Here is a 15,431-nt window from a genome sequence, read left to right as displayed (position 1 = left end):
ACAGTGAGCACCTGCTGTAATCCCTATGCAGGCAAGATTTATATCTGATGCCACAAGAGAAACCAAACCACCTCTCTCCTCATTTTTAAGATGTTCTTCCTTTCCTCCTCATCTGCTTCCCTGGGCCATTACTCTTCTCTCAACTAATTTTGTTTCTTTCTTTTTTTTTTTAATGCTCTCTCATCTTTCTGTACCTAAGACCCAACAACGATACTCACTCATACTGTAACACTGGTAAAATGAATTTTCCAGATCATTGAAACTCATTCCTTTAAACGCTAAAATATGTTTTAAAATTACCTTAACCATTTTGGCTAGGAGTTTTGAAAATGTGCCATTTGTTCTCTTTAATTCTTAACAGAGTGTACAGTGTAGAATTGGAAACTTTCTCGACCATGCAGGCCCATCAGTCTAAGCACCCCGCCAGGCACATCTGGGAAGTACAGAACTCTCTTCCCTAGACACACAGCCCCGTATCACTGAATATTACTGCTTCATTTCTATCTCATTTTTATAGTTTTAGATATCCTCTTATTGTCAGAAGGAGCTTTATTTTTCATTGCTCTCATTATATCTCACTTTTGCCTTTCCCCTCTCAGTCCCTAATCTGTAGGCAGGTGGGTAGCCAGACAGGCAAATTTGTAGAAACAATGAGTCAGATAAAGTTTTACTGATATATGTTCACTGGTCGTTGAGTAAGGGCCTAGGTCCTGTCCTGTGAGTAAAGTTCATTGGATTTCTGATAGTGATTTCAGGGGTTCAGAGACCCTTTTTACTCAATTCTGGGTTTGGGAATGCAGGAATGATAAGTGAAGTAAAATAGAAAAGAGTTTGTCCTCTGGTGGACATATCACTGTCATATGTATTCATGTAGAAACTTTGTTTCCAGAGCAGTTTGTGTCCATAGTTTTAGGCCACACTCTACTTGTGCGATCTATCATCATTCCTCATTTAAACTTCAGATAAAAAATGAGACAGAAAAAGGCAAAATGCTGACTGTCACAAGTTAGAGATCACTATACAGCATAGCTCCCTGAGACAGCACTGTGTCCAGCCCTCTCCTTTCTGGGACACTCATTGCCCATAAGCTAAGTGATTCACTATCAGCGCAAGCGCACTCGGTCACTCTCCCTTCTCAGATACCAGGAGTTACACCATCTTTTCAGTTTCTTCAAGTGAAAGCTTGCTATCATCAGTGGCTCTTCCCTCAGTTTCCTCTTTTAAACCAGGCAATTTCAGGATTCTGGTGCATGTGGTTTATTCCACATCCAAGGTGCATTTTACCTGCTTCTCATTCAAGCCTGTTAAAATTCGAGTTCATGACTCTTGCAGATTTCTCCTTTCCGATCATCCCTCTCACCTCCCTCTACCCAAATTCACCCCAAATAGCAACGCCTTACTCCTCCATCGCTGGGCTCTCACTCTCCACTTCCTGAACACCATCCTTGGTTAACTCTCAGAATATTTCTTGCTTTCATGTGAATGCTATATTTTCACCTTTAGTCCTTTTTATAGTACTTCTTACCACCCACCTCCTCCTGTTCAATCTTTACATTAGCACCTTCCGGTTTTATATATTCCATACAGTTTTGCCAATGGAATTAAAGAAACATTCTCTTCGCATCTGTCTACTCCAGAGTCCTTTGCCTAATCATACCTTAATATCTTCAACCACCTCTTGAGAAATTTTCTTTTCTAATTGCCTAGGAAGTCACTTTTCCCATTTAATTTACTCAACTATTTTCCCTTTTATATATTTCCCAAAACCTCCAGAGAAATAACTACCAGATTTTCTGTCGTGGTTATTTCCCACATACGTCTGCCTCTTCCACCTTCTTCAGATTATAATTGCCAAGAACAGCAGGACTGAACTTCTGTACATTTATATGGTACTAAGTAGAGTAAAACAAATCCCATTCCTCAAACTGCGTAAACAAACTCTCTTCTGCCTTCAACTCATTCAGAAAGACTTTCCTCTGGAAATCTGGGCCTCCCTTAGGGACAGTGCTGGACTTCTGACTCCCAAAGCCCTCTGGAAGGAAAGGACCCATTCTTCCATAGCATGGAGACCTCCAGGTGAGGAGTTGGGGAGGGGCCACTGGCTCCTCAGAGCCACTAACAGGCCAATGCTTTGCCAGCCTCAGGTAAAAGCCTCTCCTCATTCCAGGCCTATGAGTTTTGCCTAAACTTCCTTACCCTGCTCCTCATCTCTCACTGCTGTGGCCAACTCACTTAACACAGCTGCTTTCCCCACGCTTGACCTCTTCATCTCCAATACTCTTTCACTCACTTGAGCACCCACATTTTGGTTTCCACATTAGACCTACCATCCCTTAGGAGTACTCCCCTTGCAACTTCCCACCCATCTGCTTCCTGGGTCTTTATCCCAGTCAGCCTGCTCCCTGACCTTAGAAAGCATGCCAATCCTTCATTCCTCCCAGTTCTCCCAGTTGGTTGGCCATCCTGGCCTCTCTTCCTTCCCTGCTCAGACTGGATTCTGTGACTGATCTCCAGAATTGCTCATTTAACAGCACCCTTAGTTCCCTGCCAGGAAACCTTTGGCTGGACTTCCTGATATCAACCCACTACCTAGATGGCCTCCTATTTCCTCTGACCCCACTCTCTGGCTATCAGGCTCTAGATCCTTGCTTAGGCCTCCTGCAGTCAACTGAATCTCCTCCTAAGAGCCAGCTCCATTCACTGACTCCTGGTTTGGCCTGCTCCATTCCCTTCCAAGCTTCCATTCTCAATGAATAAAATGAAAACCTTGCATGTCTACTATAATTTAGTACTTTAAAAATGCTTTTGGATATTTATATTATTTAATTCACAAGGCAACCTCTTATGAAGTAGAAGCTCAAGAATATTACAGCTAAAGAAGACCTAAATAGGTATTTCTCCAAAGAAGACATACAGATGGCCAATAGGCACACGAAAAGATGCTCAACATTGTTAATTATTAGAAAAATGCAAATCAAAACTACAATGAGGTGTCACCACATGCCAGTCACAATGGCCTTCATCAAAAAGCCTACAAATAATAAATGCTGGAGAAGGTGTGAAGAAAAGGGAACCCTCCTACACTGTTGGTGGGAAAGTAAACTAGTGCAGCTACTATGGAAAACAGTATGGAGGTTCCTTAAAAAATTAAATAGACTTATCATATGATTCAGCAATCCCACTCCTGGGCATATATCCGGAAAAGATGAAAACTCTAATTTGAAAAGATACATGTACCCCAATGTTTATAGCATAACTATTTACAATAGGCAAGACATGGAAGCAACTTAAATGTCCATCAACAGATGAATGGATAAGAAGGTGTGTTTTACACACACACACGCACACAAACACACACACACACACACACACAGTAATATTACTCAGCCATAAAAAAGAATGAAATAGTGCCATTTGCAGCAACATGGATGGAACTACAGATTATCATACTAAGTGAATGAAGTAAGTCAGAGAAAGACAAATACTATATGATATCACTTATATGTAGAATCTAAAAAATGATACAAATGAACTTATTTACAAAACAGAAACAGACTCATAGACATAGAAAACAAAATTATGGTTACCAAAGGGGAAAGGGGGTGAGGGGGAAGGATAAATTAGGAGTATAGGATTAACAGGTACACACTACTACATATAAAACAGAAAAACAAAAAGGATTTACTGTATAGCACAGGGAACTATATTCAATATCTTGTAATAACCTATAATATATCCAAATTGCTTTGATGTGTACCTGAAACTAACACAATATTGTAAATCAGCCACACTTCAATAAAAATTTTTTTAAAAAAGAATACTGCAGCCAAAAAAAAAATCATGGGTCATGGAGGTTATGTGGCTTACTCAAGCTCTCACAGTCCCCAAAGAGTAGAGTTGATTGCCCATCATAATAATCAGAATATGTTTTCTTTCAGGCCATCTGAGACGATTAAGCTGTGCCCAATTATTCAACATGCTGGTTATGGGGATGACGTATCAAAGTGATATAAAGGGGTACCACTATGAAGGCAGGAATCACCTCAGGATCAATTTTCTACATGAAATAGTCCCAGAAACAGATATTCAGGTTGCAACTGCTTATTGAGAGAGAGAAATGAATCCAATCAAAGAGATGCAGAGAAACTCCATGTTGGCCAAGCTGCTTTGTGCCCTCTGTGCGGGCTCCCACAAAAGAAAGCCAACAGGCGAAGAGGAGTCACAGCACTGGAACAGCAACTAGCTTGGTAATAGAGAGTCAGAGTGGAGAAGAGAGCAGTTGAGCACTTACTATGGGGGACTCCTTTCATGCCTAATTAGTGTGCATTGGAGAAGATTGCTGTGGCATGCTTACTTCTGAACAAAAGAATAATAAAACAGACAGCTCCCCCTCCCTATCTTGTGCCATCTAGACATTTATGATGTAATACAAAACATAAATACAATCAGGTACAAATCTTAATGGATATACAGATAACAATAATATTGAACAAAGACCCAAATTAAATTTTTAAAAATTTTTTGTGAAACAAAACAAATCTTTCAACTTCTGGGATAAAAACTGGTCTATTACATCTGTATTTGTACAAATCCCTAATAAAACTAATATTGTTATCTGCCCTAGGACTGCCTTCCCCTAACAAAAATGCAAATATTTAGCAAAATAATCATTTACCTTATAGAAGATTAAAAACAGATCATCCAGTTTCCCATGCAAATCACCTGGAAATGAAATGAAAAATCACTATTTAGTAGGAAACAAGAAAGTACCCTTTTTGTTATAGGATTTTAAAACTGAAATAATGCTGATACACTCTAAGTGTTCTCAGGGCATTGGGTTTTTACCCTATGATGATATTGACTCAACAGACAATTTGTTTCCATAGCATTCTATGGAAATTTTGTCCCTTTTCCTATAGGGGACAGCATCCAATGTTGCAATTACCTATTCACTCTTGCAGTTTAGCTTACTTACTTACTGTGCTTAAGCTTACTCTGTGCTAAGTGCTAGACTAAGGGTTTACATGAATTATCTTGTTCAATCCTTACAACCACTCTATGAGATGGGTATTATTTTCATTATTCTCCTTTTATGAATGTGGCTCAGGGTAGTAAGTAACTTACGCAAAGTTGCCCAGCTACCAAGTATTAGAGCTGGAATTCAAACTCAATTTTATCTCACTTCAGAACTGAAGCTCTTAGTGATTATTCTGTACTGCCCACACTGTGATCTCTAGGAGAGCAGCAATATTACCTATCTTAGCATTAAACCCCCAAAGGCCTCCTATAGTACCTGCTGCAAAGTAGGCATTCAAAAATTAAGTTTAATTGCTAAATGCATAGCTTTTTAAAGCCATGTTTTCAAAAATATGCTCCAGCAGTAGCATCTGAAACTTAAAAATTATGAGTAGATAGTTGACACTCTTTTGATGAGATCATTATAGAAAATAAAAATGAAAGCATGGCTTTATAAAACTCGGCCAACTAATGGAAACCATATAAATATATGAAGCCATTAATTTAAAAAAGAGTAAATACATGAATATTCAAAAGCCCTATTTGGATAACTATTTCTAGGTAAATATTTGTCTTTCATAAGCTTGGATCATAAATTCTTATTCTTTGTATCCAATTTAATTACCAAATATAATTTAATTTAGGAAAGCTTTTCTTCAGTTTGTGTAAAATGCTCCAACCAAAATTAACCAAACACATACAAAAGATGACTCCAATTATAATGGGAATAATAAAATTAAAATCCTATATCACCAGCACTTATTTATAAAATGACTACCATATTAATATTAATAGCATATTAATACTATTGTGTAATTAAATCTCATTGCTTCGTATGTTCTCACTCCAAATCTAAGGAAATTAAAATGAAATGACTTTAACTTATCAGTTAAACAGATTTTTAAAATAATTTTATTTTCCTAATTTTCTTTAGGGTGACTTGTCTTTCAAAGATTTGGGTAGATAGAACTGTTGCAACTGGAATGCTAGTAAGTGAATTGGTTTCATCATATAAAAGTTGAGGATATAAAAATACTTTTAACTTCTAGTTGGACAGCAAAAGATAAAACTTGGTGTATCTTGGAAAGACAGCCAGAGAAAGATATTTCCACTGCATACAAAAACGTAAGTGCAGAACTAGTTATCATTTATAACATAACTATAGACTAAAATATCTCCTATATTTCATGCACATTAAGAACTATGTAGCATGTTTAGATGTGCATGTAAAAAGTGCATCTGGAGATTAAAATAATGGTAAAGGTTCATCATAATTTCTCTCCCTTTCCTAATACTGTCTGAAACAGAGGATGATTTTGAAAATATGGTCCCAATTTTAAATTTTATTTTAAATGATGACTAAATTTTCCTAAGTTCAATGGGGCTATTAAAGACAGAAAATAATTCCTATGCGAAAGAAACCTACTGGCTTTAGTTTTTCCCTCTACCAATGGTGCTATGTGGAAAAAGTTTGGAAATAAATGCCCAAGATGTGGGGATCGTTAAATAAATGGAACTGTTTGATCAACCATTCTTTAGTCTTTCTCATGACGGAAAATGAAGTATCAGTCAGAGCGGTGCATGATGGGAGTTGGGACAGCAGATACGGAGCTGGCTCTAACCTGGGATGCAGAGGATCTGATTTTTAATTCTGCCTCTGCCATTAACTAGTTGAGTGAGCTGTAGGGGGAAGTGGGGGAGAGGGGCAAGTTACTACAAAAAAAAAAATGCATGGAAGGCAGTACACTTTTCTCTCTGGGCCTCAACTTCATCCACAAGAACATGGGATAGACTAGATGGTCTCTGTAAGAACCATTCAGTTCCAGGACTTACACACCCTCTAATTCATGTCTTCTTCCAGATCCTTTTATGCACAGATAAGTCTCCAATGGCAACTGGAGGTATACTAGAAATATATGGGAGCAGATCCCACTCTGTGTTTGGCCTAGTATATACACTCTGAGAGCAAGCCTAGCCCTGACTCCACAGGCTTCTTGGGTTGGCATGGCTTCCTGAGCCTCATGACCCAAAATTCTTCACCTCCATGAAAAGTAAGAGCTGATGAGGCCTTGAATAAAAGGTCCCCACTGCTGAGATGCATCATTTGGAACGCAGAGATGTGGTGGCATGATTAGGTTGGAACTTAACCATTAAAGATTCTTCAAAAGCCTGAGTCAGGGCATGTCATGGAGCATGTACTGCTACATCAAGTCCCTGTCACCACTATCAGATGCTAGAAATGGAAATGGTTTAATTAGATTGTCAAATCCACTTCTACCTGCCAGAGTAAAAGAAACATGGGCTAAAAATTGATTTGGAAAATAACAATCACTATTTTGTAACCTAAAGCCTTAATTAGAAGTTAAGGGAATTGCTGTTCCTTCCACGCACTCCATTCTCAGACAGTTGCAAGCATGCTGAGCACCAACTGTGTTGAATTTCAATGTGTACTGCTTCTTGAAGCAATATCCTGCCAGGCTGGCCTATATGACAACAAAATCTCAGATCTTGTTATTTAGAAGAACAGGGAACAGATTTCTGGGACATTCCCACTCTTCTAAAAGCTGCAGAGACCAGTTGGAAAAATCTAAAACAGCTGCCGAGGGCTGAGAAGAGTTCAATCTCCACCCCGCCAAGGGCTTTTCTCTTCCCAGCACAAGTGGCACGCAGAGGCCCACCTAGAAAAAGCCACATGGAACAAAGATAATGAGAGCCAAGCAGAGGGCACAGAACGCTTATTCCACCCATGGGTGGCTTTCTGTATTAAAATGCTGTCTGCCTTTATAAAAAGCTATGAGTTCTTTCATTTCTCACATAATTAATTCCTGCCAGCTGGTATGCAAAACAAAGATGGGAAACAGTATTATCATGATGGATAACTCTATATTCATACTTTTCCCTTAATACAGCCCAATTTACACAGTTTTCAAGTTAGGCCAATGGTGGAGAACCAAGAGGCTCCTAAATATTAATTTGGCAACTGTGCTCTGAAACTTACCACAGATTGTTATCTCTTTGGAGGGAGAAGTTTTTGTGTGAGTAAAATTTGGCATTTTCTTCAGGACCTTCCTGGTTTCAAATAGCACCTCTAAGACATAATAAGCATGAAGTATCTGTGAGGGCAAAGCAGAGGAAACAGACATAATGAACTAGGGAAAAAGGCATGAGTGCACAGAAGGCAATAAAGGTGGAACATATGAGCACATTTCAGGTAGCTGTATTTCAGGATAATCTCTAAATTATTCTTAAATAGATTATCCTAGTACAGTATCTGGCACATAAAAAGCCCTCCCTAGAGATTTGTAAATTTGAATGTATGAATGGTTCCTAGGAAGTTTATACTCTCATGTTCTTAACGGACATCACCTACTCACAGAACACTTCTCATTGTTCTTGGTCTTTAGAGCCTAAGAGAAGTGACAGGAAAAAAAGGAGACTCCCATGCCCAGAGGAAATGTGCAGGCTAAATAAATAAATAAAACAGAAGGAGGGAAAGGAGAGAGAAAGAGAAAGAAAAAGAGAAGTAGAGGGAGGTTGTTCAATAGGGGTTGCTTCGCATTTGTTTGCCACCTCCTGTCACCTGGGCTGAGAATTAGGTGGGAGTGCTGGGTTAGAAGATCTCACAAGGCAGCCAGAAAGGCCCCAAGGAACTCCTGAGCCCGGCGTCCCAGGTATGGCTCAGTATTTGGTGCCACAGACATGAATATACAGGACAGCAAGCACACTTAAATACAAGTCTAAGTACAAAACACACTGCAAACCCAAATAAACCATTCGGATTATCTCCTGTTACGATTCTTCATCCCATTGCTCCCCTCCAGTTACAGTGTTGATGACAGCATTGTTTTGGACAGATTTACTGGGTTTTCTCCCTCAGGCTTTTATTTGTTTGTTTTTTTAAATTCCAGTGTGTCTTTCTCTCTTTTTTTTAAATTATAAACTATTCCAAATACATAATCCAAAAAGCGGTATAGCTGATACAAATACAACAGATGCTAACACCACTTTATGGTCAGGACTGTCTGTACCTGTACTGTCCAATGCAGTAGCCGCTGGCCATATGGGGCTACTTACCACCTGAAATGGTGCTAGTCGAAATAGAGATGCAAGCACAAAATACACACTGGATTTCAAAGACTTAGTATGAAAAAAAAGTAAAATATCTCATTAAAAACTTTTACTATGAGTACCTATTAAAGTGATAAATTTACATGTTCAATGAAATAAAACACCTTATTAAAATTAATTTCACCTGTTTCTTTTTGCTTTTATAATGTTAACTACTAGAAGATTTTAAATTATGTATGTGGCTCAGGTATATGTCTATTGGAGAATGCTGGTTTACATTATTGCAGACTGAGAGAGGTGTCATATCTACATATTGTTCAGATAATGCTTCGGGTATGGGATTCAGGACAGATGGAACTCGTTGGAATGATCATATCTCTTGGTGTCCTGAAATTTCCATTTTCATAGCTATTTAAAAATGAAATTATTTTCTATCCCAGACTCCAAAACGAGAGTTTTCATGATTAAATAATTAAAAAAAAAAACACCAAGAAACAGGATTTGAAGTAATGTGAGAATTAGGGGGAAGGATAAGGGCCCCTGTATATTGATTAGTGGGGAGAGATTCATATTTCCTGTCTATCCAAACCTAATGGATTGCTAAGGATTTTCCCCACAAAAGCATTCCAAATCCATTCAACTCACAACTTGAGTCAAATCTTGAATGAGAACTTTCCTTTAACCACATTTTAAAGGAATAGGCAAAATACTTTCACAAAATGACTTATTTCAATTTGCATATTTAATTTATTGATTCCCAACACTGGCTTCAGTGTTAACTTGCCATTGCAGACTTTCTGGTCCATTTGTAGTGCTAGTCAGAGTAATTGCTGTCTGAAAAGGCAGTTGTTTTTTTTTAAGTTAAATTAACAAATATTCACTGAGGATATATTTCAAGAACAGAAAATTCCTATTATGAAAATAGTTTTGCCGGGTCCTTTTTTGATTGGCTAAAATCACTTTGGTAATATTAGTTCCTCAGAGTCAGTCCACTTCTCATTCAATAGCATTATAATTGTGTTTACAACTGCAATATTAAACACTCAAAAGAGTTAACTCAGATGTTGATTTCTATGTTTACAAATACATTCAGATTAAATAGCAACTGAAATAAAATATTCACATTTCTTTAAAAGGCACAGAGGGAGGAAAATACTACTTTTAAAGGATAATTCTTCTTTTAAAAAAGTAGTTTTTAAGTGGAAAAAACTCTCACTTTTTTAGTTGAAATAAAAATTTAAAGAGCAAAAAGGAGTATAACAATGAAAAGCAATTTTCCTTCTTCCCCAGATCTCAGTCCCGTTTCCCTATCCCCAGAAACAGCCACTGTTAAGAGTATCTTTCCAAACAGTATTCTATGCATTTGTGCATATAAAAATCAATATAACCACATATGAATATACAAACTCATATATAAATATATAATCCCTTAAATAAAATGTGGTCTATTCACACAAAGGAATATTATTCAACCAAAAATAGGAATGAGGTACAGATACATGCTACAGCATGAATGAACCTTGAAAACATTATGCCAATCAGAAGAAGCCAGACACAAAAGGCCACATATTGTATGATTCCATTTATATCAAATGTCCAGATTAGGCAAATCTGTAGAGACAAAAAGTAAACTAGTGGTTGCCAGGGGCTAGGGAAAAGGAGGAATGGGGAGTGACTGCATAATGGGTATATGGTTTTGTTTTGAGGATGATAAAAATGTTCTGGAATTAGACAGTGGTGATGATTGCACAACATTTTGAATATACTAAAAACCAGTGAATAATACACTTTACTTAAAATGGTTGAGATAATCTATTTTATGTTATGTGAATTATACCTCAACTTTTAAAAAATCAAAATATGTAATGCTTATTAATTTTTTTAACAAATGGAAGCATACTGTACACTACGTTGAATCTTTTATTCTTCTCCTAACAAAATAATTTTTTCATTTTTATAAAATCAAAATTGTCTACCTTTTCTATTATAGCTCCTTGGATTTTTGCCATATCTTTTGTCTCCTTGGGCATAGTAAACATATTTATTTTAAACTCTGAGTTTGATAATGCCATTATCTAAATACTCTATAGGTTTGTTTCCATTGCCTGTTGTTTACCTCAGTTTTCTTTTGTGAATCTTGTATCCTCCTGTGCCTAACATTTGTATTAAGTTCTGGATATTGTATATGAAAACTTGAAGAAATAACTTTAGGACTCATTTTCTTCTAGAGAGGATTTAAGTTTTCTTTTGGCAGGTGGCTAGGAGCACTAGCTGTCTAGGACGATCTCTGTTCAATTTCAGCAATTAGATGATTCAAAATTTTGTTTCAGTCCCTACAGAGCCAGTACTTCTCATTCACTCTTACTCCCAGGATATGCCCTTAGGTCCTAACCTGAGAATGAGAGTTTTGGGGTGATGTCAGAAAATGATGGAGTAGATAGCTCCAAGATCCCATCTCTCCACAGAAACATTGAAAAATCAAGCCAAAAAAAAAACAAACAAACAAGAAAAAAAAACCAGTTAGAATTCTGGAAAATAGCCAAAGTTTATAGCAACCAAGCAAACGCTGAATCAAGAAAAAGGCAACTTAAAAATGACTCAGTGCAAGCAGAAAGTAAAGGTTAACACAGATTTGTAAACAGCCTGGCTAAGCAGTGAAGTGTACCAATACAGAGCCAATTTTCCTTTCTTCCCTCCCCTTTCCTTCCCTTCCTTTTCCTTCCCCTTCCCCTTCTCCCTTCCCTTCCCTTCCCCTTCCTTCCTTCCTCCCTACCTCCTCCTTCCCACTCTTTCTTTCTTTCTTTTTTTCTTTCTAGCTCTTGGTGTTCAAGGAATCTCTATCAAAACACTAACTGAACACAGGCTAAAAGAACAGAGACTTCAGAGACCTCATACACAATTAGACCTTTAGAATACTCCACCCAACAACAGCACACTTTTTTTTACAAGTGCACATGGAACATTCTCCAAGACAGACCAGATGTTAGGCCACAAAACAAGGCTCAATACATTTTAAAAGACTGAAATCATACAAAGTATCTTCCCTGACCACAATGGAATGAAACTAGAAATCAATAACAGAAGGAAAACTGGAAAATTCACAAATACGTGGAAATTAAACAACATATTCTTGAACAATCAATGGGTCAAAGAAGAATCACAAGGGAAGTTAGAAGATACTTTGAGATGAACAAAAATGAAAATATAACATACCAAAAGTTATGGGATATAGTTAAAGCAATGCTCAGAGAGCACTGGCTGTAAATGCCTAAATTAAGAATGAACTCAAATGAAAAGCCTAACTGAGTGCTTAGGGAGCTAGAAAAAGAACAAATTAAACTGAAAGCCAGCAGAAGGAAGAAAATGAGGATTAGAGTGCAGATAAATGAAACAAAGAACAGAAAAACAATAATCAACAAAACCAAACATTGGTTCTTGGAAAAGAGCAACAAAACTGACAAACCTTTAGCTACACAGACCAAGAAAAAAAAAAAAGAGAGAGAAAGCAAATAACAATAATCAGAAACAAAAGTGGGAACATTACCACTGACCTTAAAGAAATAAAATGAATTATAAGAGAATACTATGAACATATGTATATCAACAAATTAGATAACTAAGATGAAACTGGAAAATTTCTGGAAACACACAAATTACCAAAACTTACTCAAAAAGAAATAGAAAATTTGAACACATCTAGAACAAGTAGAGATTGAATCAATAATCATAAACCCCCTAACAAAGAAAAGCACAAGACCAGACAGCTTCATTGGTGAACTCTAGGAAATGTTTAAAGAAACACCAATCCTTCTCAAATTCTTCCAAAAAATAGAAGAGAAGGAAACCGTTCCTAACTCATTCTGTAAAGCTGGTATTACCCTGATACCAAAGCCAGACAAAGACACCACAGGAAAAGAAAATACCGATCAATATCCCCTATGAATTAAACGCAAAAATTCTCAACAAAATATCGGCAAACAAATTCCAACAGAATTTTTAAAGAATTATATACCATGACCAAGTAAGATTTATTCCACAAATATAAGGGTGATTCAACATAAGAGAATTAATCAATGTAATACACAAAATTAATAGACTGTAGAAAAAACATACAATCATCTTAATTGATGTAGAAAAAGTATTTGACAAAATCCAATACCCTTTCATGATAAAGCCACTCAGAAAATTAGGAACAGAAGGAAACTTCCTCAACATGATAAAGGGTATTTATTAAAAACCTGCAACTAACATCACAGTCAATGGTGAAAAGACTGAAAGCTCTCCCCCTAAGATCAGGAACAAGAAAAGCATGCATGCTCTCACCACTGCTATTCAATACTGTAAAGGAAATCTTAGCCAGAGCAATTAGGCAAGAAAAAGAAATAAAAGGCATCTGAATCAGAAAGGAAAAAGTAAAACTCTCTCTATTTACAGATGATGTGATCCTGTACATAGAATATCCCAAAGAATGCATACACACACACACACACACACACACACACGTAAGAGCTAATAAATGAATTCAGCAATGTTGCAGAATAAAAGGTCAATCCACAAAAATCAGTTGTGTTTCTATACACGAGCAAAGAACAATTAAAAAGGGGATTAGGAAAGCAATTCATTTCACAATAGCAACCAAAAGAATAAAACACCTAGGAATAAACTTAAGGTAATGAAAGGCTTGTACATTGGAAACCATAAGACTATAAAAGAGCTGAAAGAAATTTAAAAAGACCTAAATAAATGGAAAAACATTCCATGTTCATGGATTATAAGACTTAATGTTGCCAAGATGGCAATACTACCCAAATCAATCTATAGATTCAATGCAACCCCTACCAAAATCTCAAAGAGCTTTTTTGCAGGAATGGGAGAGTCAGTCCTCAAATTCATTGCAAGGGACCCTAAATGTCAAAACAATACTGAAAAAGAGGAACAAAGTCAAAAGATTCACACTTCCTGATTTCAAAACGTACTATGAAGCTACATTAAGCAAGACAATGTGGTAGTGGCATAAAGATAGACACATACACCAACGGAATAGAATTGGGAGTCCAGAAATAAATCTATTAATTTATTAATAAACCTATTAATTTTTGACAAAGGCACCAAAACCATTCAATGGGAAAAGAATGGACTCTTCAACAAAAGGTATGAGGACAACTGCATATTCACATGCAAAGAATGAAGCTGGGCCCCTACCTCATACCATATACAGAAATTTACTGAAAATGGCTTAGGTAGAGCTAAATGTAAGAGCTAAAACTATAAAATTCTTAAAAGAAAACTTCATGACCTTGAATTTGACAATGGATTCTTAGATACGATGCCAAAATACAAGCAACCAAAGAGAAAAGGATATAAATTAGACTTCAATAAAATTAAAAACTTTTGTGACTCAAAGGACACTATCAAGAAAGTGAAAAGATAACCTACAGAATGGGAGAAAATATTTACAAATCATGTATCTGATAAGGGACTTGTATCCAGAATACAGAAAGAACCTTTATAACTTAACAGTAAAAAGACAAATAACTTGATTTTAAAATGAGTAAAGTATCTGAATAGACATTTCTCCAAAGAATGTGTCCAAATGGCCAGTAAACATGAAAAGATGCTCAACATTTTATCCCTCAGGGAAATGCAAATTAAAACCACAATTAGATACTACTTCACGTAACAACTAGGATGACTATAATAAAGATAAAATAAAATTAAAAAAAAAAAACAGAAAATAACAAGTGTTGGCAAAAAATGTGGAGAAATTGGAACCCTCATGCATTATTGGTGGGAATGTAAAATGGTGCAGCCACTATGGAAAACAGCTTGGCAGTTCCTCAGAAAGTTAAACATTGAGTTATTGTATGACCCAGCAATTCCACTCCTAGGTATATACTCAAGAGAATTGAAAATACATGTTCATATAAAAACTTGTACATGAATGTTCTTGGTAACATTGTTTATAATAGTCAAAAGGTAGAAAAAATCCAAGTGTTTGTCCACTGATGAATGGACAAACAAAATGTGGTATATTCGTATAAAAGAATATTAGCCATAAAAATAAAGGATTAACGAACCATGCTATGACATGAATGAACCTTAAAAACATTATGGTAGTGGGGAAGGTACAGGTCAGTGGTAGAGTGCAGGCTTAGCATGCATGAGGTCTTGGGTTCAATTCCCAGTCCCTCAGTTAAAACTAAATAAAACTAATTACCTCCTCCAAAAATTTCTTTTTTTTTTAATTATGGTAAGGTTAAGAAGCCAGACAAAAAAGGCCATATATTATATAACTCCATTTGTATGAAATATCCAGAATAGACAAGTCCATAGAGACAGAAAGCAGA

At 36.5% G+C, this 15,431-nt stretch overlaps 1 protein-coding gene across 1 annotated transcript in view; it reads right to left on the bottom strand.

Moving 5' to 3' along the window:
* Positions 1–15,431, bottom strand: part of PPEF1 (protein phosphatase with EF-hand domain 1) — a 125,747-nt gene that overhangs the window by 45,894 nt on the left and 64,422 nt on the right. The window contains exons 11-12 of the mRNA XM_031673271.2: positions 8,015–8,129; positions 4,676–4,722 (exon numbers count right to left, since the gene is read on the bottom strand). Coding sequence (XP_031529131.1) covers positions 4,676–4,722; positions 8,015–8,129 — 162 coding nt within the window. The remainder of the gene's footprint in view (positions 1–4,675; positions 4,723–8,014; positions 8,130–15,431) is intronic.

The sequence above is a fragment of the Vicugna pacos genome, chromosome X (genome assembly GCF_048564905.1).
Source record: "Vicugna pacos chromosome X, VicPac4, whole genome shotgun sequence".
NCBI classification, from domain to species: Eukaryota; Metazoa; Chordata; class Mammalia; order Artiodactyla; family Camelidae; genus Vicugna; species Vicugna pacos.
The sequence above is the reverse complement of the archived record's forward strand: the minus strand, read 5'-3'. Positions and strand labels throughout refer to the sequence as shown.